Raw genomic sequence first — 23,073 nt, 5'->3', positions numbered from 1 at the left:
TCTATTTATTTATTTTCATTTAACTTTTTGATACACAATGCCCTGTTTGGGCAACTTAATGGCTGCACTTTGTTCTGCATTATGTTCCACCACTTTAAGACTACTGTATTTGTTGTTTGTTGTGTTTTCATATTCAAAAGATTATAAGATAGATGCAGCTTTTTTGAGTTTGCATCGAATGTTCTTCGACTTTTATACATAATACATTTGTTTATGAATAAAGATTGATCTGTTGAAAGCAGTTATTTTGAGTTAGATGCCACATGTTCTCCTCCTATTAAAATTTGACATTGAAGGGGTTCATACAACATATTTGCCCACCGGTAACTATAGTTGCCGCACATTCAAATACGATTTTTAAGAAAGAAAAAAAAAAACCTGGGGAAAATAAATGCAGAACATGTTCACATAGGACACTATTAACATGACTACATGCATGAAACCATTCAGAAAAAAAATTGGGCACAAATGGGTTAATTAAAGTAAAACTTGAAATGTCCAAGATTTATGTTACTATATATCTACTTTTCCTTTTTTAGTTGAATATACATTTAAATTTATATGCATTTTCAATGTCATTATCTATCAATAAAGTGCAGTATGGATTTTGCCAGCAGCAAAGCTTTACGCCTTTCTTTTTTTTTTTTATGAAATGTCGTAAAGTTTAACAAGATGTATAATTTAGCAATCCAAACTGACCAAACATTGTCAGCAAAGATGTATAGAAACAAACAAAAAAAGCCTCTTGGATATATTACAGCTCTGTCGTTGGATGGGCCCTTTTCACCACAAAGTCGATCATTCAAAACATAATAAATCTAATAATTAATCTTGATGAAGTGTTGCAGAAGAAACCTGAAAATGACATGAATAAGTCTTTAAATGTACTTTTTGTAACTATAGTATAAACTTTAGACTAATGTAAACCGAGCCTTCATTATTTGGCCAACCATTTACAGTTTCTGTGCATTTAAATGTATCGAATGCATGAGAGTTGAAAAAGAAAAAGAGCACAACGGCAGTATAACGTGGAATATCCCTTTAGTGATTGCAGTGAAACAGTAAACATACAATAATAAATGATTGTGGGAAAACATGCATGGTAGTGTTACTGATTAAATCCATGAGACATGACATAAGAATTTTCCCAATATGCATACACAATTGACAACTGGACCATGTGGTGCAAAACCAGCACACTAATGTGACTTACACAATTAAATGTTTGGAGAATGGATCAAAGGAACTTACAAGAGCAATGCCATGTTCTATACCAATGATTGCCCCCTAAAACCCTCATTCAAGTATCAGTGAACTTATAAAACCAGAGATTGTTGCATCCCAGGCAAAAACAACTACTTAATGAAAAACCCATTTAGAAAATCTAGCTAAAACAATGCATCAAAATCTTACATCTTAAATAATTGTCACTTTCAGTCTAAAGTGGTGTATGTATGTATGTATGTATATATATATATATATATATATATATATATATATATATATATATATATATATATATATATATATATATATATATATACACACACACACACACAACACACACTATTAGTCCTCCCAGATCTTATGGAACTACAGAATTACATGTTTGGCAGTGCAAGTCATCAAGAAAAACAAAGTTTGCAATATTATTTTAAGGGTAAACATTATGAACACTCACCATATTTGCAATGTCAAGTATATAAGGCCTTAATACAAATCAGTTTCTTAAAAAAATATATACAAATTAAAAAGAAGGGAAAGAGCAAAAATTTACATTTCAAAAGAAATAGAGAATATTTGGAAGATCTAAAATCGTAGGATTTAACACAATGTCCACATCCATTCAGAATAGAGAAGTATAGCGTCCTTTACAGGGGTCCTCCATTCACAAACAGCCAGAGCAGAGAGGTTGATGTTGCATGCTGGTGGTTGATCCACTACATCAAGAGGTACAGATTTCTGCGGGACTGCATGCTTTACAATATGAGACAAACAGTCTCCTGAAGACGTAATAGAGGTCAGTAGACAGTCTTCATTCCCACGTTTTAACTGTCTCTATTGGTTCATATCCCAATATTCATGAGGTAACAACAAACCTCCCTATGGGCTGTTGATGATATCTTTGTAGATAGCATTCGTAGTGGTCTGGCCGAAGATGAACGTGCCAATAGTAACCATGACGACTCCATAAGCCACTATTGCATTCCAACTAGAGAGAAATAATTAGGTTATCAGTTTTATCATTTAATACACAAATCTTTAGGCATTGCTGAATATTGTTTAAAAGGTTAGTTCACCCAAAGAGGATAATGCTCTCATTTACTCACTCATGTTGATCCAACACCCATAAGACTTTTTGTTCATATTTGAAACACAAATGAAGATATTTTTAATAAAACCTGAGATTTCTGTCCCTCCATTGAAAGTTCCTTCCACCAAAACGTTGATGCTTCAAAAAGTTCATAAATAGATTGTAAAACTAATCCATAGAAATTGAGCGGTTTAATTCAAGTCTTCTAAAAGCTTCTATCCAAGTCTATCATATAAATTGCTTTATATTATAAACATTTAATTTAGGTACATATAAACATTGATATCACATCAAATATGGTAAAAAAAACTCAAAGTCAAGCAAAAAGTAGGGAAGTATGTTTGAGCTTCCATTTACCATATTAGATGTGCTCTATGTGTGTGCATAGTCTCTGCTTCAGACGTAACGTCCACGGACCGTTGGCTGAACGTCTGATGCATGTGGCACACAAAATTGGAAACACTTCAGGATTTTTGAAGTCGTCGCGTGTCGCGTTCTTTAACGGTCCGCCTGGAAACAAAGATGCCGTGACGGCAAACCCCCTCATGGAAGAAGAACGCTGTTGTGTTTACAACTGTGACAATGAGAGCTTATCAGGATCAACTAAAAGCATAAAGTATGTGAAGTATGGAAAGTTTGCAGCATAGACTATTTAAAATACGTCCAAGAGTTTTACACACCGGTCTGTTATTGTACGGACATCGATGTTACATTTTTACCCCCCTAAACAGGACACGGAACAATACGAACTGTGATTGGTTGCTTTACATGTCAGTCAGATGGCCTCTGGGCAGTCCTTAGCCAATGAAAGCTGCTATGGAGTCCAGACCTTCTGCCATCAGTCTGAAGATCTGGCTACGTGAGACTAGTGTGTGCGTATTATGTGTGGATTACTTTTACAATCTCTTTACAAAAATAAAACTTTTAGTGAAATGGTCCTTCATTTGAGTTACAGAAATCTCTCAGGATTCTTTAAAGGTTCAGTGTGTAGTCTTTATGAAAATATATTTACAGAAATGCAATATAATATACATAACTGTTTTCAGTGGTGTATAAAGACCTTACATAACGAACCATTGTAATTTCCTTAGAATGAGCCATTTCAATCTATATACTCTGCGGGTCCCCTTACAGTGAAACACCATTTTACACCGATATGTTTCTACAGTAAGCCTAATCGGACAAACTTCTCTACAGAGCGCTAGCTATTCTCTGCTCTCAGACGACGTCATCTTTGTCCTGTGTCGGCCACCGTAGCTTCTCTATGTGGTTCGAAAGGGAGGGGTGAGCGGGTGGCTGATTGCAATTCACAACCTCACCACTAGATGCCACTAAAATTCACACACTGCACCTTTAAAAAACTCTTCCTTTCTATTTCGAAAATGAACAGAAGTCGTATAGGTTTGGAACAACATGAGGATGAGTAATTAATGACAGAATTTTCATTTCTAGGTGAACTATCCCTTTAATAAGTAATAAATGAGTTTACCTGGCTGATCTGACATCATGCTCTGAAAGCTTTGCCTGAATCAAACACAACCCTAAAGACAAACATTAAAAGAATGAATACGGTCACTGTTTGGGAAAAAAAATTATGAGATACAAGCAAAAGCAAAGTCTGAGAACTTTTGAAATTTGAATACCTGGAAAAACAAAAATGAAGCATGCAGCCAAACCACCAATTAGTGAAATGACTCGTCCAATATCAGGAATGAAGAGAGCTAGAATTAGTGTGAGACAAAACCAGACGAGTGTCTGCAGTATCCTCCGTCTCTGTTCCTTAGCCACATCTGTCTCCACCTCCTCTCCTTTAAAACGCAACCACAAACCTTCCAGCACTGCCCTAAAGCACAAACAAATGATTAGATTGACTATATGCATCCTTCATAGACACACATCTATAGACCACGAAAGGGCTGTTACCTTCCACAAAAGTGCAGAATTGGATATGAGGTAACAACACAGATGATGATGAAGGCTCGAGCAATGGCCACCGCAACATCATTAGATGGATATGACATTAATACATCCTGGCTCACGCTTGAGCCGAATGACAGGAAGCCACAGACGCCTGTGGAGATGAACAAGCCCAAAGCTTATATAACCAGCTCATATAAGATATATCTGCCTGCTTTATCATTAGAATATTTTCTAAGTGACTTGACTATAAGTTCACACACCTGTGCCTGTATACACAAAGAGGCAGATGATCATGCTGACTGTAACAACTGCCCACCAAGGCCGGATTTCTGGCTTCTTCATGCTGTTGAAAACAGGAACGCTGCTGACATGACACTGGGGACAGAAAAAAAAAAAGAGTGTGAAGAGAATGATGAGTAGATTTCAAAAGTAGAATTAATTCAGACATTAATTCACTGGCTGAGACAGATACACTACCATTTAAAGTTTACGGTTAAAAAAAAAAAATTTCAACATTGATAATAATAATAAATGTTTCTTGAGCATCATATCAGCATAATAGAATGATTTCTAAAGGATCATGTGACACTAAAGACTGGAGTAATGATGCTGAAAATTCAGCTTTGCCATCACTGGAATAAATTACATTTTAAAATACATTAAAATAGTCATTTTAAATTTAAATAATATTTCATAATATTACTGGTTTTACTGTATTTTTGATCAAATAAATGCAGCCTTTTTTTATTAAAAAAAAAAAAAACTATTTTGGAAAAGTAAAAAAAAAACAAGTGTAAAGTCTACTTGCATACCTGGAAACCAAAGCAGATTGTAGGCATGGCATTGAACACATCGGTCCAGGATGCAGGGCTGAAAGACACCAACATCACATTATAATAGTGATCGCAATTGTTTCCCTCAAACAACTATACAAAATGTACTTCTGACCTGACTGGGATGATTCCTGGAGAAACTTCTTTGTCGGGCCAGATGTATTTGATGATTACTATGATGGTCACGTACCAGGTGCCGATAACACTCAGGGTGCTACAGATTAATCAGTACACATGTGCATGTATGATTTAACCAGCAAATACTGAGGGACATTTTAAATAATCAAGTGGAATTGGAAAATTTGCACTCATCACAGTTCAGTTGTGACATAACACTGTAATGCATAAAACATAACTACACAGTTAAACGACATGAAAAAAGACATTTCTACCTGGCATACTTCTGGAAGCCAATCTCTTTTGGTATGGACAGAGGCAGAATGATCAGCACGGAGGTCAAAGTGATGGTGAACTTACGATCTGTGTACCAGTGCGAAATAATCGTCTCATCTGACTCATGATTTATTGCACCAATCACTGAAGCAAGAAAGACCGAAAATCAGACAAGTCTATTCAGACTATTTTGACATATCTGTGTATATGTGAATATACTTACACTTGTCCAACTGATCTCCAATAATAATAAGGAAGGCTATGCAGGTGCCAAAAGTGTAAACAGCAATGGCCAGCTCACATATGACACCGGGCACCTTCCCACACACAGCACGAATAACCTCCTGATATGTCGTTTCATTGCTCACCTAAAAAAAAAAAAAAGTAAAAGAAAGTGTAGGGTGTTAACCAGTGGATCTCAGCCTTTGTAATTCAGAGGTCCCCTATGGTTAGCGTTGCCACCCGTCCCTGTTTTCACGGGATTGTTCTCTTTTTTGAGCGTCTGTCCCGGAAAATGTATATTCTTTCCCGGGACACAAATTGTCCCGTTTTTTGTGTGAAAATGTACTTCTAAAGTAGAATTTTCTGGCTTCAAATTAAACCGTTTCCTTATACTGTTACTGTGTTTTCTTCATGGTTATGTATCCAATCCTGTGTGCTGTCGGTCGGTCGCACGCACGCATCCATCCACGCACATGCAGGATAAAACAGTGTTCAGTTGCTAGCTTTTTTAAAACTTTATATTAACTCAGTTTTGTGAAATGGGGGGAGAGACTAGGAGGATTAAGCAACAAAATCAGATGAGCCACCGCCAGTGTCAAAGATAAAACGATTTACAACCTACAACTGAGACTGGGCGAAAAGAGAAAACTTTTCTGAATGGGTAAGGCCCTCCCCCAAGGAGACCCATTCTCCGCTACCTGCGTTTTGTGTCCTACCAAAATTTCAGTTAAATATGAAGGAAAAAAAGCGCTGGAAAATCATGCAAAAACAAAGAAGCACCTGAGTTTTGCATTAAGCAAACGCAAAAATCTATAGCCATTGCAACGTTTATGACAAAGAAAGGGAGTCCTACAACTGTTAACATAGTATATTAGCAAATATACTAGGAGGATATAACCCCCATTATCAATTTTGAAAAATGTTGTGCTGTTTAATATTTTTGTGGAAACTATGACAGATTATTTTTCTATCGACTTCTTTAATGAATAGAAAGTTCAAAAGAACAGCATTTATTTGAAATAGAAATCTTTAGTGACATTATAAAAGTCTTTACTGTAACTTAATTAATTAATTTTAATTGCTGAATAAAAGTGTTAATTTCTTTCAAAGAATCTGAACAGAAGTGTATTTTCTCTTGTGTCTGATACAAATATTTGCTTACCTGAGAACAATAAGCCAAGATCACCAGCCCAGTGATGATGAAGACCATCATGCACTGCAAAAGAATAAGGCAAACTTTGAATTTCACAACATGTAACTTCAAAGGACAGGTTTTATTTACAATAGTATGCAAGTCTGTCTCACCATTTGAAGGGTCACTCCGGCTGTGACACCTCCAGCCATGTTGAAAGCAGCAGGAAAATTGAGAAGTCCGGCTCCCAGAGCAGCATTCACTACAATAAAAACAGCCCCAAGTGTAGATGTCCCTCCCCTTCTGTTGTCTGATTGGTTAGGCAGTTGGATGGAGTCCACGCTGGGACTCTGCAGCAGCCATGCCCTTTCACCAGCATCCTCGCTGTAGCCCCAATCACCCACTTCACTGTTAATCGCCCTGTCCGCCCTCGACATGACTCTTCCTTTTCTCAAACACCCTCAGATAAACTTAGAAGGAAACCATAGAGTAAAAGTTGAGGTAAACACACTTGTGCTGTCAGTCAGAGCCGCCACCATCGAGGGGTAAAAGGTGCAAACACACCTCCACAGGGTCCATACAGTTACAGAGAGTCGAGTTTTGTGTTCAATGTCATCTGTAAGCAAAGAGGGAGAAAATATCACATGGCAGTTTTCAAAAATTGACTAAAACAGTTTATGAGCATCATAAAATTACATAAGTCTGGGAGTCACAGGACATAAATGTATTTTTCAGCTGATCAAACAGTAAAAGTCTGATATATTGTTACAATTTAAAATAACTTTTCCATAAAATTTTTATTTATTTTCTGTGATGGCCAAACTGATTTTCAGCAGTCTTTACTCCAGTCTTCAGTCACATATACTTTATTATGTCTTTCAATTCAAACACATTTAACACAATTATACAAATGAACATTTACTTTAAAGACATATTATTTTTTCCCAATAATTATTCCTTATTTTTCCTTTCTTTTCACCCCTTTTGAGATAATACCCACCACCAACACATAATTAGAACAATAAGTACATAATTATACATTTTAACATTTGAAAAAAAAACACACATACACATATATATATATGCAAATTAAATGTAATATGTATACCTTTATTTTATTTTATATTCTTTAATTTTAGAGGTGCCCATATCTTTTCAAAATGTATACTTTTGCTCTTAATTTTATGTTAGTGAACTTTAGAAACTAGATCTAACCAATCATTTAAAAATCACTTGAAATCATTCTAATATGCTGATTTGCTGCTCAAGAAACATTTCTCTTTATTATCAGTTAAACACAGCTGCTTAATTGTTTTGTGGAAACATTATCTCTTTTTTTTATAACTATAAAGTACACATTTATTTGAAATATAAATATTGTTACATTATAAATGTCTTTACTGTGACTTAAGCAATTTAATGTATTCCTGCTCAATAAATGTATTAATTTCTTTTTGAAGGGTAGTGTATTTGCTTTTGACCTGTCTGACAGATATTTTTGCTTACCCGAGAACAAATACGCAAAGATCACCAGTCCACATGGTAGTTTTGATGACACACTGGTTTGCACATTAGGACAAGTCTGGGAGTCACGAGACATTCAGTAATTGTATTTCTCAGCTGATCAGTAAGAGGAAATCTCAGACAAGCGATGAGGAAATGAAATATGCTGTCCATAAGATAAAGAATGCAGCACTGTCTGAAGCTTATCTTTAAAAGCTGATCAAAAGCATATCGATATTTTGGATTATTTCATGAAATGTCTGCCCTAAATGTCCGTGGACGAAGAAAAGACAGTGGTGTTGTTTGACATTATAGCAGTGACATTACCACACACACACACTGCAATGTGATTATCCTTAACCATTATTCTCACTGACAATGAGAATAAATCAAAACATCAGGCCGAGACAAGGCAACTGACATCGATCAAACACTACTCTTAATATGCACGACTTCTTTCAATCATACACTAAATGAGCTCCACATTAACTACAAAGCAGAGGGTAAAAACACATTAGAACGGCACAAAACATGCTATGACACCCGAACACTCACGTGACTCGCATAACACTGAATTTGTTTAGCTATAAACTCTCCAGGTATAAAGGAGATGTGATAAAACAGATGTCCCACCTCTAGTGTGTGTTCTTCGCTAATCCCGCGCCGCGATGAAGAGCATAGGTGAGATGTTTTCCAGCGAGGAACTGAAATAAAGATGAGGCTGCTGTGTGGTCTCCTGAAATCGGTTCTTCTATTAGCGGCTTCTAAGTGCTGACACAGACATGGTCACATGACGACATTCAGTGCATTATGGGTAATGTAGTCGATTCCATCAATATTACCGTGTCAAACTTTATTGAAAAAAAAGCTGCTCCCTGATAAGGATCCTCTTTGGGCTTTCGTGTTCACTACTGTGAATCTGCTTTGAGACAATCTGTATTGTCTTTTAGTTTTGTTTTTGTTTTTTTACAGTCTATGCGATATAAAGTGCTGCATAGGCTACATAAAGGTGACTTGACTTAATGTTGAGGGTGAATATGCCCCCCACCCTTTTTGGGAATAATTTTTTTTCTTTTTATTGTAAGATGTTTTACTTAGAAAAATACATTTGTCAGAAAATACTTATTTTTATCAACAGTTTTGTTATACGTGTATGTTTTTGTATGCAAAGCTCCTGTTTGCCATTCTCTCTGTAAAGATATGACATTTCTGGATACTCATGTACATGTTTTAACACAAATTGTAGTGTGGACTGCATGTTGACCATTAATCTGTAAACTAGTGATCCAATAAAAAAAAAGATCAAAAACATTTTTCTTTAATTTATGGGCAACCTACATTTATCAGGTTACTTACAAAATACACGTTTGATTAGTAATCTACACAGAGCATAATCTTTTATTTTTTAGAGTAAGTTTAAAAACTTTGTGATAGACTTTTGAACTATAATTTATATAAATACATAATTCCATTTTATTATTTTCCCTCACTCATATTACACAGGTGACTGAATATAAAAGGTCAGATACTGTAAGCTTTATCTTCTGTCATTTTTGATGTCTGACTCTCTGCACGGACCTTACAAATTCTGATTACCAGCAGTTGTTACAGGTAAAAAGGTTGCTTTGTGTTAAAATAAAGTCCATGGTCTGTAATTTAAATTAAATTATAACAGTGATTGATTTCTACATTGATACTGATCTGATATACAGGTTGTACTGTCTATATGTGGTTAATGCAAATCACTTTAGTCTGTCCCCGATGATGAAAATCACAGAAAACAATTAAATGGACACAATACCCTTTATTATTGTTGTACATTTTACTTCACTCACACAATAAATAAAGTTCATACAGAATTTAACAGGATGAAAAATGTTCTCAAATGTGCTCCTTAGTAACAACCACACAATAACCTGTGAGAAGTTTTATAGGTTACTGTGGGACAACCTGATAACATGTTCAGGATCCATGTTGCCCTAGAAAAACAGCCAAATGAAGTGAAGCCGAGATCCGAGTCCAAAGAGGAATAGTGGGGTGGACTAACAGAAACAGTAAACAAGTTCCCCGTCTCAGAAACATTTTGGTCTACTTAGTGACCTGGTGCATGGCATGTGCCAGGTACCCCACATTTCCAGAGGTCACACCGGCAACACTGATACGGCCATCTTTAGTCATGTAAACAGAGAACTCCTTTGTCAGACGTTCCACCTGAAACACAATTTAATGTTAGATTTTATACCAATATACAACATTTAGTTCATTATACTAGTTCTTGAGTATGTAAAGGGCTGTACCTGCTCAGGTTTGAGTCCAGTGAAGCAGAACATGCCGATTTGGTCAGTCACGTGTTGCCAGTTATGAGTGGAGCCCTCCTTCTTCAGATTAGTCACCAGCATTTCTCTCATTTTAATGATACGGTCTGCCATATCCTTCACCTCCCCCAGCCTATAGGAATACATTTATGTAAAATAAAATAAAATATGAACCTCATTGTAGGGAGTATGCAAGCATGTCTCACCATATAGAACGCAGCTCTGGTGTTGTGAGGATCGTGGAAGCGATGCGTGCTCCATTCATGGGTGGGTTAGAGTAAATGGGGCGAATCAGGATCTTTAGCTGAGACTCCACCCTTTTAGCCTCCTCAGCATCTGCGCACACCACTGTAAACCCTCCAACCCGCTCACCTACAATACAAACGTGCCATTATGATTGTGTATAACCAACTGTTTGATAGTCTTTGGCAAATTATCTTAACTACACTACTGTTCAGAAGTTTGGGGTCACTAAGTTTTTTTTATTTTGGCATTTTTTGTTTTTACGTTTATTCAGCAAGGATGAAAATTTATCAAAAGTAACAGTGAAGACATTTATAATGTTACAAAAGCTTTCTATTTCAAATCAATGCCTTTATTTTTAACTCATGTGATGAGTTAAATTTTATGTAACGGCCTCGAAAGTGGTCAAAAGGGTATTTTCAATATTAAATATACAGAAAAATGCAGACTAAGAATGCTCAGGTCCATCTAGGCTTACCCAAAAAGTCTTAAAACAGTAGAACCAACAGTCATTTGATTGGCTTAGATCATTGCAAACCAATCAGCAGTACAAATCACAGTGAAGACTTGAGTGACGTTGATTTTTACTCAACTGTAAGATTTAAATGTAAATGGTCCGTTCTGCATGTCGCTAACTCAGTTAGCTGGATTTGATTGTAGCCGATTTGGCATGATCTTGGATTATTTGGTTTTTCGAAGCTCATCCTGTACTTGCTGTCATAGCAACAGGTCCGTAAACTTAAACCTGCTCGGGAGCAGGCTTATTTCATGTAAACAGGATTAGATTGCATCTTTTTAAGCGGCGTTGATACTTAAAATTTGTCCCAGCAACTGCTACTTTATTACAGTTCCTTACTGAACCAGGGGCAATAGTGTTTTTTAAATAATAATATAAAAATGCATTTGAAAATAATATTATAATGTTGTGTATAATACTATAGACACTTGATTGAGAGATTTATTTGTGATGGAATAATTACTTTATAATTTTATTGGAGTTTTAGACACATGCTGTAACATTACTCTGAGCCCCAAAAGTTCCCTTAAAAAAGTATCTTTCCCCAAAGGTAATGTAGTACTGTTTTTGTACTGTTGTATTGCATTTTATTATATTCGGGATGGGAATTATTCCAAAGGTACTGTAGTATTATATTGACGACTGGAGGTTGTTTAAATTGTCAGTGGTGAAGTCAGATTAGTAGGTATTGAGAATTTCCACAACACTATTCATCAAAGCATTCTGAGGGGGGGTACAGTAAATATTTTTACTGTATTTTTGATCAAATAAATGCAGCCTTGGTGAGCATAAAATAATTCTTTAAAATTCAAGGAACTCAAATGTCCTGGACTGTAATGTCCCCGATTACACAGACCAGGGTTAATCTAGTTCCAGTCTAAAATTTACATTTGCGCATATCTTAAAATATGTCAGTGCCGTTTTGCCTCAAGATGCACACCAGATATTTTTTTTTTCTAAGGCTCGTTTATAAAAGCTACTTAAATGTCCTAATTGAACTAAGGCCTAATCCTGGCTTAATCTGAGCCCTGTCTGTGAAACCAGGCCATTGAGTGTTATTTTCTGGCCTAAAAGGTCATTAGATGTTTTTGCTCTGCTATTAGAACAGGTTGTGTCTCGCTAGCCTATAGAAAAGATTACATCCTAACCTCTGGCATATATTTAAGGGATACACTGTGCTAAACTTCATTGGCCGATACACTCTATCTCTGTATATTAATTACACTCATTATATTAATAATTCAGGTTTTAAAAAAGTAAAAATACGGTTTTATTTTAAATACATGTTTCATTTGGGGGGGGTCTTTCTAATTTTTTATATTACTTTTAAAATTAAAAGAATAAATAAATAAATGCCTCAGCAAAGGACCACAAATTTAGAATAAAGAGGGCAATCAGACACTTCTACATACATATTAGATTTTCAAATTTGGAAGTCATATGAGACGGAAATGCATTTCTTGCAATTTACACACATACATCGAGACCCAATCTGAGCTGTATATAGGTGGTAAAGAAAAAAAGCCTCTGAACACACAGAATATACTCACCATAAAGACCCATGTTCTTAGCAAAGGACTGAGACAGGAGGACGTTGTGGCCCTGCTCAATAAAGTATCTCACAGCCCAGGCATCTCGATCAATATCTCCACTAGCAAAGCCCTGGTAAGCCATGTCAAAGAACACCAGAAGTTTCCTCTTCTGCAGAAAGACAGTGGACAACAAGACAGTGAAGCAAGTGTCTTATTCTAACAGAATTCAAACAAACATTAATGTTTTGCTGTGCCTTTGAAGTAATACCTCTGTAAAGAGAAAAAGAAGGTAAGAAGGATTAAAAAAAACACCACATGCGTGTACCTTAATGACAGCCGAGAGCTCCTTCCACTGCTCTGGTCGGGGGTCGACACCAGTGGGGTTATGAGCACAAGCATGGAGCATGATTACACTTTGCTCTGGAATTTGCTGTAGGTAGAGGGGGAAAAAAAACATTAACATTCAAGTGTATCTTAGATTCACTAGAAGTCAAAATAGAGGTCAACAGTTTCTCCCTGAATATACACTAACATTCAAAAGGTTTGGGGTCGGAAAGATATTTTTCATGTTTTTGAAAAGAAAAAAAGTCATTTATTTGATCAAATATACAGTAAAACCAGCTTATTTATTTTTAAATATTTTAAAATGTAATTTATTCCTGTGATGGCAGGCAAAGCTGAATTTTCAGCATCATTACTCCATTCTTCAGTGTCACATGATCTTTCAGATATTTTTCTAATATGATGATTTGGTGCTCAAGTAACATTTCTTATCACATTTTAAAACAGTTGTGTTGCTTAATTCATAGTTTTCATGTGATGTTACAGCTTTATAAGAATGCCTACTTGGAGCACAAAACAAGGCTTTCCTCCCTTGCCTGACAGTTATTTTTACCAAGTTTGTACTAAGAATTAATTATCACTAGTAAGACAGTGATATTAAAATACCAAATTCAACATGCACCTCATTGATGATGCATACTACATACAGGCAAGCAGATGAACCCAGAATATAAAAGCAACACAGTTTCTTATTAAGTGTTTTTCCATAGAAAACCATCATAAAAGAAAACACTTAGCGTGTTTTGTTCATTTTCTGGGCTTAACAATAGGGTGTATACTGAATTTTATCTTTTAATATCACTGTTTTAGTACATTAAGGCACTTTAAGTTTTTCACACTAAGAGTTTTAGAATGTCCTGCTTTTTTTATTGATTGAAAAACTGCAGCAGGTGCTGTATATGGATTGCAAGTTGCCGAAACTCAATTTAAAGTGTCCTTGCTGAATACAAAAAATCCTTACCGACCCAAAACTTTTGAAGGGTTTTGTGTACTAATGATAGCCTCATAAGACTGTATGGGGAAGTGTATGGTGCGGTGTTGGCTCACCGAGATGTCATCAAGCGCTCCAGTAAAGTCAAAGCCGCAGGTAGCAGGATCATAGTAACGGTACGCTTTCAGCTGCATACCAGCGTCACGGAAAATAGGGGTGTGATTTCCCCAGGATGGCTTCGGCAAGTATACATCTTTTACTACTGAGTGGAACCGTGACTAACGGAAAAAAAGTAAAGAAAGAGGTGCAAGACACTATAAACAAACTGTCATATGACATATAAGAGCTCTTTTAATGTTCGTTTCTTCTAAGATACATAATTCTACTGATTGCCATCTGGCCATGATGCCAGTAAAATCTCTTTCTCCTTAACATGGAGATGATAAACACCTACAAAACATTTGGCTGAAGGAATGAAGAGAAATAATTAATTACACACCAGGAAGTTGGCTCCAATCCTCAGAGAACCAGTGCCTGAGATTGTCTGGAGAGTGATGCTCTAAAAGGGAAGAAAAACAGATTTTTGCTAAATAAACATTAACATGGTATATAAAAATGATCCAAAATGTAAAAGTAAAAACAAGAATGAAACACAAAATAGGAACTAGAGAGGCATACTCACCCTCTTGCTTTTGAGAACATCACTGTCCTGCCCCAGCGCAAGCTCAGCACAAGCCTTATTAAAATCACCCAGACCCCCAATGGGCAGATATTCTTTATCCAGCATCTTGGAGGCAATCAGACCCTCTGCCTAAACACAAAATGCTTAATTTAAATTACTAAAATAATTACTCACTAAATGAATAAAACATGTTCACAAAATGTCAATGACTTCGCAGTTAGGCTACATAGCTGAGGCTCATGAATGTAATTGGTGGATACAGCTTAAACAGAGACAGCCTCTCAAATCACTGAGTTCAGGGTGACTTTGCAGAAATACAGAAAACCAAATGCACATGTTAACGCACACACCACCCCCTACATTTTGCCAATACCATTGGAGCACACTGACACTAATGCAAAAACATCCGCACCCTTGAAAACTATTGGTCAATCACTGACAAGACCCCTGACAAAACTTTTATAAGATAACACCAGGTTTAAACTCTCCCCTACACGCTCAAGCATGGGATGGCACAGAAAAGGTACATACCTTGCGGACACAGCTGAGAACAAATGGCTTGCCATTGTCATCCCTGTATGCCCCCACACCCAGGTTCATTTTCTTAGCGTTTGAGTCGCGTTTGAAGGCCTCCGTCACCCCCAGGATGGGATCAGGTGGTCCCATCTGCACCTCAGTCCACCATGAGCTAAAATACAAACATAACATAGCATTGCATAAAAAAATCTGAGAAAATAGATCATGTTCAGTTTTCAACCAAAAATAATGCCTACAACAACTATTCAGCCTTGGCTGTGGTTATCAAAATGTATGTTGATAATAAACCATTTACCCAGATAATCTACTGTAAATCTGAAACAATATGCAAACCTGACCTCACCAGCCAGACTGAAGTAAATTCTCCAAAAAATAATATAAATTTGATTAACTGAAAAAAAGACAATCAAGTTTAAGTGACCAAAAAAGATAGACATGCTGATATACATTAATACGAAATATGGCAATAATGAACATGCATGGTAATGTTATCATGGGCATTATAATTTTCTTTGTGTATTATTTTATTGTATTTTGTTATAATAACAAAAAGTTATTAAACCTGTTAGGAGCACAACACTTAAGTTTGGTCACTTAATTCAATACTGTGATGTGACACATTTAATACCGTCACATGCCTTAAACAGGGCAATAGACACTGAGGTGGACAAGGCCCTAACCCAGCCCTACCCCCCTGGATTGATTACAGGCTTGCAAAAATGGTTACATTACCAAGCAGAAGTTTCTGCATACTTATATTCCAGTAAATTCACTACCTTGTTGTTAAGTAACAACAAAAACTATTAATGCCATTTATTATAGCATCAATAAGCTCTGCTATATCTTTGTATGTGCAGTAAAGTATGCATTTGAGCCCATCTACACTCCAGAGGAGTTAAAGGCCAGCCCTGGAGTCAAGTTGCGAAAACTCCTACTGAATAGCTAGTGTGTCAATGTAGTTATTTCGTCAGTGTGTGTTTTTATACAACACTATAAATTGGGATCTGACATTACTAGGGAGCGTCAAAAGATTACTGACAATTGCACAAAAGCTACATTTATCATGGCCAATGAGAAAGGTAATACCAGTGTAAAAATGGGAGTAGGCCTCATTACTCTACAGCTCTTTTGTGTTAACTACCAAATACGTGAACATAAGGCTGTTTGTGTGGCATAAGTGTCCCTTCAAGAAAAACTTTATATTGTACTGAAAAGGTTATTGATCTTCGTTCATCATCAGTTCTGCTTTGCCCTCCAAGTGCAAAAGGACACAGACTACCATGATTTCTTAACGGAAGAACCCGGAAGCTACTGGGCCAATCAGCGAGCTAAACCTGCTCGTTCCACCCAATGAGCGCACAGGAAACCTGTACGTACGGTCTCCTGGTGAGATCAAAAAGAGTTATGCACGCTATCGCGCTCATGAGAATGCGAGTAATTTATTCATTATACACGATACAAAAAGTATTGACCAGTATCCATAAGCTCAGTATTGAGTGACGAAAGCTCTTACCAAAAATTAATCTAGAATACGGAAAACAATGTTGAATGTCTTGCCTCTTCGAGATGAAGGTCAGAGGGATGCTGAATGATTCGTTTATAAATCATGGCAACGTTAGAGATGAGCGGTACATTATTACATTATTTCTGATCCATTAGCAGCAAAAAAGATGGGCTTGAAGATGACAATACTATCAGCTTACAATACAGATATCTGGAAACACCCACATGGTCTAATATCGTGAGCTGCAGTGTTTCATTGATTTCACTGCATGAACTGAGCTCCATGTGAACGGATGTGACTGTGTGTGCGCGCGTGATCGTGAGCACAAATCTGATGGCGTGAGTTGAACGAACTTACTCCATTTATATTATTTCGTTGGACTAAAAAACGGTAATTTTTCCATCAACGTCAATAAAAGTAATTCATTATAATGAATTACTAACATAACTGTCAGAGAAAAAGAAAAGTTCCTTACCTGGCTCGAATGGGTAGGGCAGCCAAAGACGGCGTCGAACTCCCCACAGAGAATATGAGCTTGGTCGTTTTAAGGAGAGCCATTGCTATTGCTGCTGCTGCTGCTGCTCTCGGCTGAAAGTGGCAGTGGGGACGTGCGCGCGGTTGTCAGCGTGCTAGAGTGCGCGTTCATAAAGAAAAGTGCCGAGTGACAGCTCCATCTAGCGGTGGATGATGAATACAGAAATTAATGATTAGATTACAGAATATTTCTAAAGAAATAACATGATTATTCAGATCTAAATGTTATGATTTTTTTTTAATTGATCATCAACATCCACAAGCACAATACAGTAGTTAATCTCCATATTAAGAGTATTCAAACGCAGTTGGATAACATCAAATATATTAAAGTAAAAGCCAAAGTGATGTTTTCTCCCTATTTCAATTCTCTGTAATATTGATGAGACAATGGCAGCAAATACATCTTTTAAATTAGTATTAAAATCAGTTTAATTACTTGTGAGAAATGTAGCCTATAGTTGTGGAAAACAGAACCATGTAGGCTAAACAAAAGCGTCTGTATATGAGTATTCAAATGCACTATAAATCTTCTCTTTCAGTTTGATGAACGTCATTGTGGCATCATTGAACATCAATTTGACAACCTCCCAGTGATAGTAAGTCATATTTGCTCAAATAAACTAATTTACTTGCGTCGTAACTTGTCATCTTTTACTACATTGATTTTATATATAAATGACTTGTGTTATTTATTAGGCTTTTCACAGACTGTCAAAACTGGCTTGACACCAGATCCTTTTGTCCACCCTCTCATTGCTGGGCATCATGGAAACTACACATTGCTGATTTGAATCTTACCTCACATGTAGGTCTTTAGGTTGCCCGGGGAGGGGAGGAAGCAAATCAACTAGTCATGATAGTTATTGGACCCCTCCTCTTCTCCATATATTCAAATACATTACTGGGACCTATTACAGGTTACACTAATGGATTCTCCTACCATTGCTATGCTGATGACACACAGCTTTACTTTTGATTTCAGGCAGACTATCTGTTAGTAGCAGTGTTGGGCACGTTACTTTAAAAAAGTAATTAGTTATAGTTACTAGTTACTTCTTACAAATAGTAACTGCGTTAGTAACTGAGTTACATCATTATAAAAGTAACTAATTACCAGGGAAAGTAATTACTGCGTTACTTTTTTTTTCTTTCAAATGTTCAAATATGTCAAATAATTTGGATGCCCCCAATATTAGATATGTTAAATGAATGAATTGGACACTAAATAGAATAAATTATTATTATAAAACATTGTACATTAATGTGCACTATTGTAATGTTGCTGTGGGACAATGTGAGAGACACCTATCAAATTCAATGGATTATTGTAAATATTATCAGTAGGCCTACTATAGTGTAAATATTGTGTAAATATTATCAGTACTATACTTTCCTGTGGTAGTGGAGCTCACGTTATCACCTGGGTTTTTAGCCACTAATTTTGTGGCATATGATGATGTGAGGCGCTTCAGAATCACTTGCCACCGCCGTGGAGAGACTCTTTCTTCCTGGGCATAAGTTGCACGTTACTTAAATATTCTTACCTTTCACCTCAACGAGGGAAAAGTAGCGCTTATACTTCCAATTTGCGAAAGCTACCTTTGAAGTCGTTGGACTATCGCTGAATGTGCATATGCGTGTGTGTGTGTGTGTGTGTGTGTGTGTGTGTGTGTGTGTGTGTGTGTGTGTGTGAACCATAGACCGTGAAAAAAAATAGGTGTGAACTCAACCTATCAACTTCAACCTTGTCTCCCACCCACCTATCATCATCAGTTATGTGTACCACCGCACCCACCCCCAACACGCATGGCTGGTGCGCGCGCACACACACACACACATTGCAGGTCCGACTGACAGAGAGCCTGTTCGGATGAAAAGCGCTTCTGTGAGCTCAATTATAGTAACGCGACTAACGCCGCATTTTTTTCCCTCAGTAACGCTAACGGCGTTGTAACGGGAGAAACAGTAATTCGTTTGATTACTCGTTACTGAAAAAAATAATTCCGTTAGTAACGCCGTTTATCTGTAACGCCGTTATTCCCAACACTGGTTAGTAGCTGCAAGGATTTTGGACTGCCTGGCGGACATCTCTAAACGGATGAAAGAACATCACCTCCAACTCAACTCATACACAAGCAAAGACAGAACTTCTTGTCTTCTCAGCCACTCAGACAATTCAACATAGTTACACCATCCAGCTAGTCTCAACAACAATAATTTCATCCTGATCCACCACAATATGATACACCACGTATTAAATGTGTGTTTCAGTGTGTTTTCACTCTTCTCTGCTTTCACTATTAAATTCCTCCCTGTTTCTAGCTTGTACTTTTATGTTTTAATCTTTGTATTTTTAGCACTTGGTTGTCTTGTGTTTATTGCCTCCTTAAAGATGAATAACTTGTATCCACTGATATAAATGAACTGTATTTGTAAATGTCATATAGATCAGTGGTTGTATCACTTGTCACTGCTAAATGAATAAATGTAAGCGAAATGTAGTTTGTTTGCTTTTTTCAAAGTTCTGAATACAATAACTCAACAAACTTGTTTTTTAATTTTTTTATTATACTGAACATTTTGACAGCTATGTTGGATATTTTCCCTTTTCTAATATTGTGATTGTTTTATACCTGTTTTTGATGACTTATAAATAAAAAAACATCAAGTTGTGACATAGGGGGAACAAAACGGAAGGATTTCTACCTTATAATTTATTTTCCAATTAATTAAATGTCTTAGTTTGACATGTGACAAATTAGGGGTTTTTTTTCTTTCTTTTTTTTCGAATAATTGTCAACTTATTAAAACTTCTCATTTCAAGTTTCAAGACTACACTGAAAAAAAATTGCTGCTGTTCAAATTGCTTAATTAAAATTAGCTAAAGTAACACAATTATATACATTTTGGCCTAACCTAATTTGATTGTGTTCAATCCACTTAAATATATGTCAAATGGAAGTTTACTTAATCCGTTTGTGTTGAGATTGCATGAGTGATTTGTGTTGCATTAGCTGAAACTGGGCAGGGCTATAGTTAACAGCAAACTTTGCAAATGGCTAAATCAATAAAGAGTACATGTTGTTATTTTATATGTAAAGTGTTATTTGATGTATTTTAAGCAAGATGGGAAAAGGGGGAGGCTTGATAATGTAATGTTTAATTATGTTGGAATTATTAGAACTATTTAAATTAAATGAAATACAGTGGGTTATCATTGAGAAGAGTGGAGCATTAGCTATAAGGAACTTTCGATGCTTAGCATTTAAGATGTGTGCTATTGCTAAAAGTTTGTCAACTGTTAGTGCAGTATTATAATTCAGTTGTATGACATTAAAATATATGAAATTGAATTGGATGAATTAATATATGAAATTGAATGCCTGCTAATCATGTCAGGGAGCCATAGAAAATTAACTTTGAGACTAGCTAATTGAGACTACTTCGTTCAGACTCCAAACACAAATTCGTTTAGTATAGGTTCACAACCACTGAAATGGTTCTTCACAGGCCACACTCCAAAGCATACGGTTTGTTCTAGTCAGTCTGTGGAACCAGGAAAAGCCACCAAAGCAGTTGAGCACTTCAAACAGAAGAGACTTCAGGGACCAAATATATGAGTAAGGAAAATAATGATTTAAAAGAGTAATTCAACACAGATTCATTCATGAAGCAACACAGCACAGTTCCTAAAAGTGATGCTGGCCTTAATAGACAGCACTACATACACAGATCAGGAATATAACTGTACATGAAGATGATAATGGTAATAGATAAGCATAATATGCATAATCTGCATAAGCATAATATCAGCTGTAAATCAGTTAGAGCTCTATGTTATATGAACTATATTATAGTGCGTGTAACAGAGCTCTAACTGATTTACAGCTGATATCAAGTGTTGTTTACATTTAAATGAGCCTCAACATTCTATGTAAGTCCAGCAGCTTTGTTGATATTTAATATTTGAGTTGATATTTGAAATCAACACAACTGACAAAGCCTTGAAGCCTGATCTTCACAACTCTACAATTTGCTAAGCTTCGTACATTTGTCCAATTTGGAAAGCTATTCTTGATTCCTCATCATGGAGCAGCGTCGCCCGAGAAGAACCAGGGGCCTTCCCACACACCTGAGGGAACTCTTGGTGGAAGGTGTCTCTTCTATTCCAGACCCCTGCGAGCTTTTGCATCTGACAGCTGTCATCAGGTTGGATCACACTTACAGCTGCATCTCTGGGGAAGCTCAAAGACCCGACGGTTTGGAAGAGCGCTACCTGAAGAACGCTGCCGTCCTTCCTGACATTCAACCAGTGGCCTCAGTCTCTTCAGTGGACGTGTGTCAGCAGGAAGAGCCGACGTCCATCCACGGCTGCAGCATGCAGGGCTACCAGGACATGTACCGTTCTGTGGTGGAGCCCATGATGAAGACACGCTCTGGTCGGCACCGTCCCTACAGCCTTGAGCTGGGCCTGACAATCAAGCAGGAGCTGTGGGAGACCCTCAACTGCCCTTCACTGGTGGAGACAGAGCAGCCTGATGGACGTGTCCTTATCGCTGAGAGCTTCTCCACACCCAGCAGAAGAAGCTTCGCTCCACAAATCCACGTGGACATCAGTGAAGAGCCCCTGCCTGAGGAACCCCGAAGAAAGAAGCCCAGACATTGAGTCATCACATTGTCACATTGAGCCCAGTACCACACAGTGGGGCCTTCGTATGTAAATACTATTGTTATAGAGTAAGTATAACTTACATAGTCTAGTTTTATTTTGTACAGTAAGTGTTTTGCACATTGTTGTGGGGTTGTTAGGATGTTTTCTGTGGTTGTCAGTGCATTGATATGCATTTCCTAGGTTGTTCTGAGCGGTTTTTTAGCACTTTGCTTCGTGGTTGTCTGGATGATTTTGGTGGTTTCTTGTGGTTTCCTATGCGATTGTTAACCTGTTTTATGCGGTTTCTGGACTCTTCTTTGTGGTTTTTCATTGCTATGTGGTTATTAGAATGTTTTGAGTTGGTTGATATGCGGTTGGTTTAAACTCGTTAAGTTAGGGTAGGTTAGGGTCCCTCACAAGGTTTGCAGCTTGACGTGCTGTGAGGGCTTGTGTGCATCAGTGATGCTGAGAGCTATGCCACAGGTACTTCACAAGTGCTGGTAGGGTCACCCGTAGTGGACAGGTCTCAGCTGAGATGCCAGACGAAGACAAACCACCTGATTCTGGACAGCAGCAGATTGACATGATGCTCCTGGCAGAAGATCACAGAAGAAAACCCAGTATGTGTGGGAGTCATTGATGGATCGATGGAAGCAACCGTTCAAAGAGCACAAGGTAATGTAGAATGTATATTTATTTATAACTATTTAAACTATTTATAACTTGAATTTTGTAAACTGGCTAAACAAAACAGACACCTATAACATGCTTTTTTATACTTTTTTATACATAATCAAAATGTGCATGTTAAACAACTAGTGCCGTGAGTTGCTAAAAATTATTTGAAAGGGGAAGATTCTCAAATCCACTGCCGCTTCAATACCTATATATATATATATATATATATATATATATATATATATATATATATATATATATATATATATATATATATATATATATAT

The 23,073-nt window shown here is 36.8% G+C and overlaps 2 protein-coding genes across 2 annotated transcripts; both read right to left on the bottom strand.

Annotated features, from left to right (window-relative positions):
- Window positions 1-1,581: 1,581 nt before the first annotated feature.
- Window positions 1,582-9,089, bottom strand: slc38a7 (solute carrier family 38 member 7). Its single transcript, XM_079841357.1, has 12 exons — window positions 8,951-9,089; window positions 6,988-7,430; window positions 6,845-6,898; window positions 5,684-5,828; window positions 5,460-5,604; window positions 5,183-5,281; window positions 5,047-5,104; window positions 4,495-4,609; window positions 4,238-4,385; window positions 3,958-4,157; window positions 3,804-3,855; window positions 1,582-2,212 (listed from the first exon to the last, which is right to left on the bottom strand). The coding sequence occupies exons 2-12, from the start codon at window positions 7,249-7,251 to the stop codon at window positions 2,104-2,106; spliced, it is 1,389 nt and encodes a 462-aa protein (XP_079697483.1). The 5' UTR covers window positions 7,252-7,430; window positions 8,951-9,089; the 3' UTR covers window positions 1,582-2,103.
- A 548-nt stretch (window positions 9,090-9,637) lies between these two features.
- got2b (glutamic-oxaloacetic transaminase 2b, mitochondrial) lies at window positions 9,638-17,579 on the bottom strand. The gene is made up of 10 exons (XM_079840286.1): window positions 17,396-17,579; window positions 15,411-15,567; window positions 14,880-15,008; window positions 14,697-14,756; window positions 14,314-14,475; window positions 13,250-13,354; window positions 12,943-13,093; window positions 10,839-11,004; window positions 10,615-10,765; window positions 9,638-10,528 (listed from the first exon to the last, which is right to left on the bottom strand). Exons 1-10 carry the CDS (start codon window positions 17,476-17,478, stop codon window positions 10,406-10,408), a joined length of 1,287 nt encoding a protein of 428 aa, XP_079696412.1. The 5' UTR covers window positions 17,479-17,579; the 3' UTR covers window positions 9,638-10,405.
- Window positions 17,580-23,073: the final 5,494 nt, after the last annotated feature.

The sequence above is a fragment of the Gobio gobio genome (genome assembly GCF_949357685.1).
Source record: "Gobio gobio genome assembly, chromosome: 2".
Taxonomy (NCBI): Eukaryota; Metazoa; Chordata; class Actinopteri; order Cypriniformes; family Gobionidae; genus Gobio; species Gobio gobio.
This window is presented reverse-complemented; position numbering and strand designations above follow the sequence as displayed.

What these genes read in the sequence shown, in the direction of transcription:
- got2b (XM_079840286.1), bottom strand. Translation starts at nt 17,478, where the DNA reads ATGGCTCTCCTTAAAACGACCAAGCTCATATTCTCTGTGGGGAGTTCG. An exon ending in GAGCGCTTGATGACATCTCG is followed by an intron (nt 13,355 to 14,313) that starts GTGAGCCAACAC and finishes CTCTACCTACAG; the next exon opens with CAAATTCCAGAGCAAAGTGT. An exon ending in TAAGAACATGGGTCTTTATG is followed by an intron (nt 11,005 to 12,942) that starts GTGAGTATATTC and finishes TTTGTATTGTAG; the next exon opens with GTGAGCGGGTTGGAGGGTTT.
- slc38a7 (XM_079841357.1), bottom strand. Translation starts at nt 7,251, where the DNA reads ATGTCGAGGGCGGACAGGGCGATTAACAGTGAAGTGGGTGATTGGGGC. An exon ending in TCTTGGCTTATTGTTCTCAG is followed by an intron (nt 5,829 to 6,844) that starts GTAAGCAAATAT and finishes TTTTTTTTTTAG; the next exon opens with GTGAGCAATGAAACGACATA. An exon ending in ATTCTGCACTTTTGTGGAAG is followed by an intron (nt 4,158 to 4,237) that starts GTAACAGCCCTT and finishes TTTGTGCTTTAG; the next exon opens with GGCAGTGCTGGAAGGTTTGT.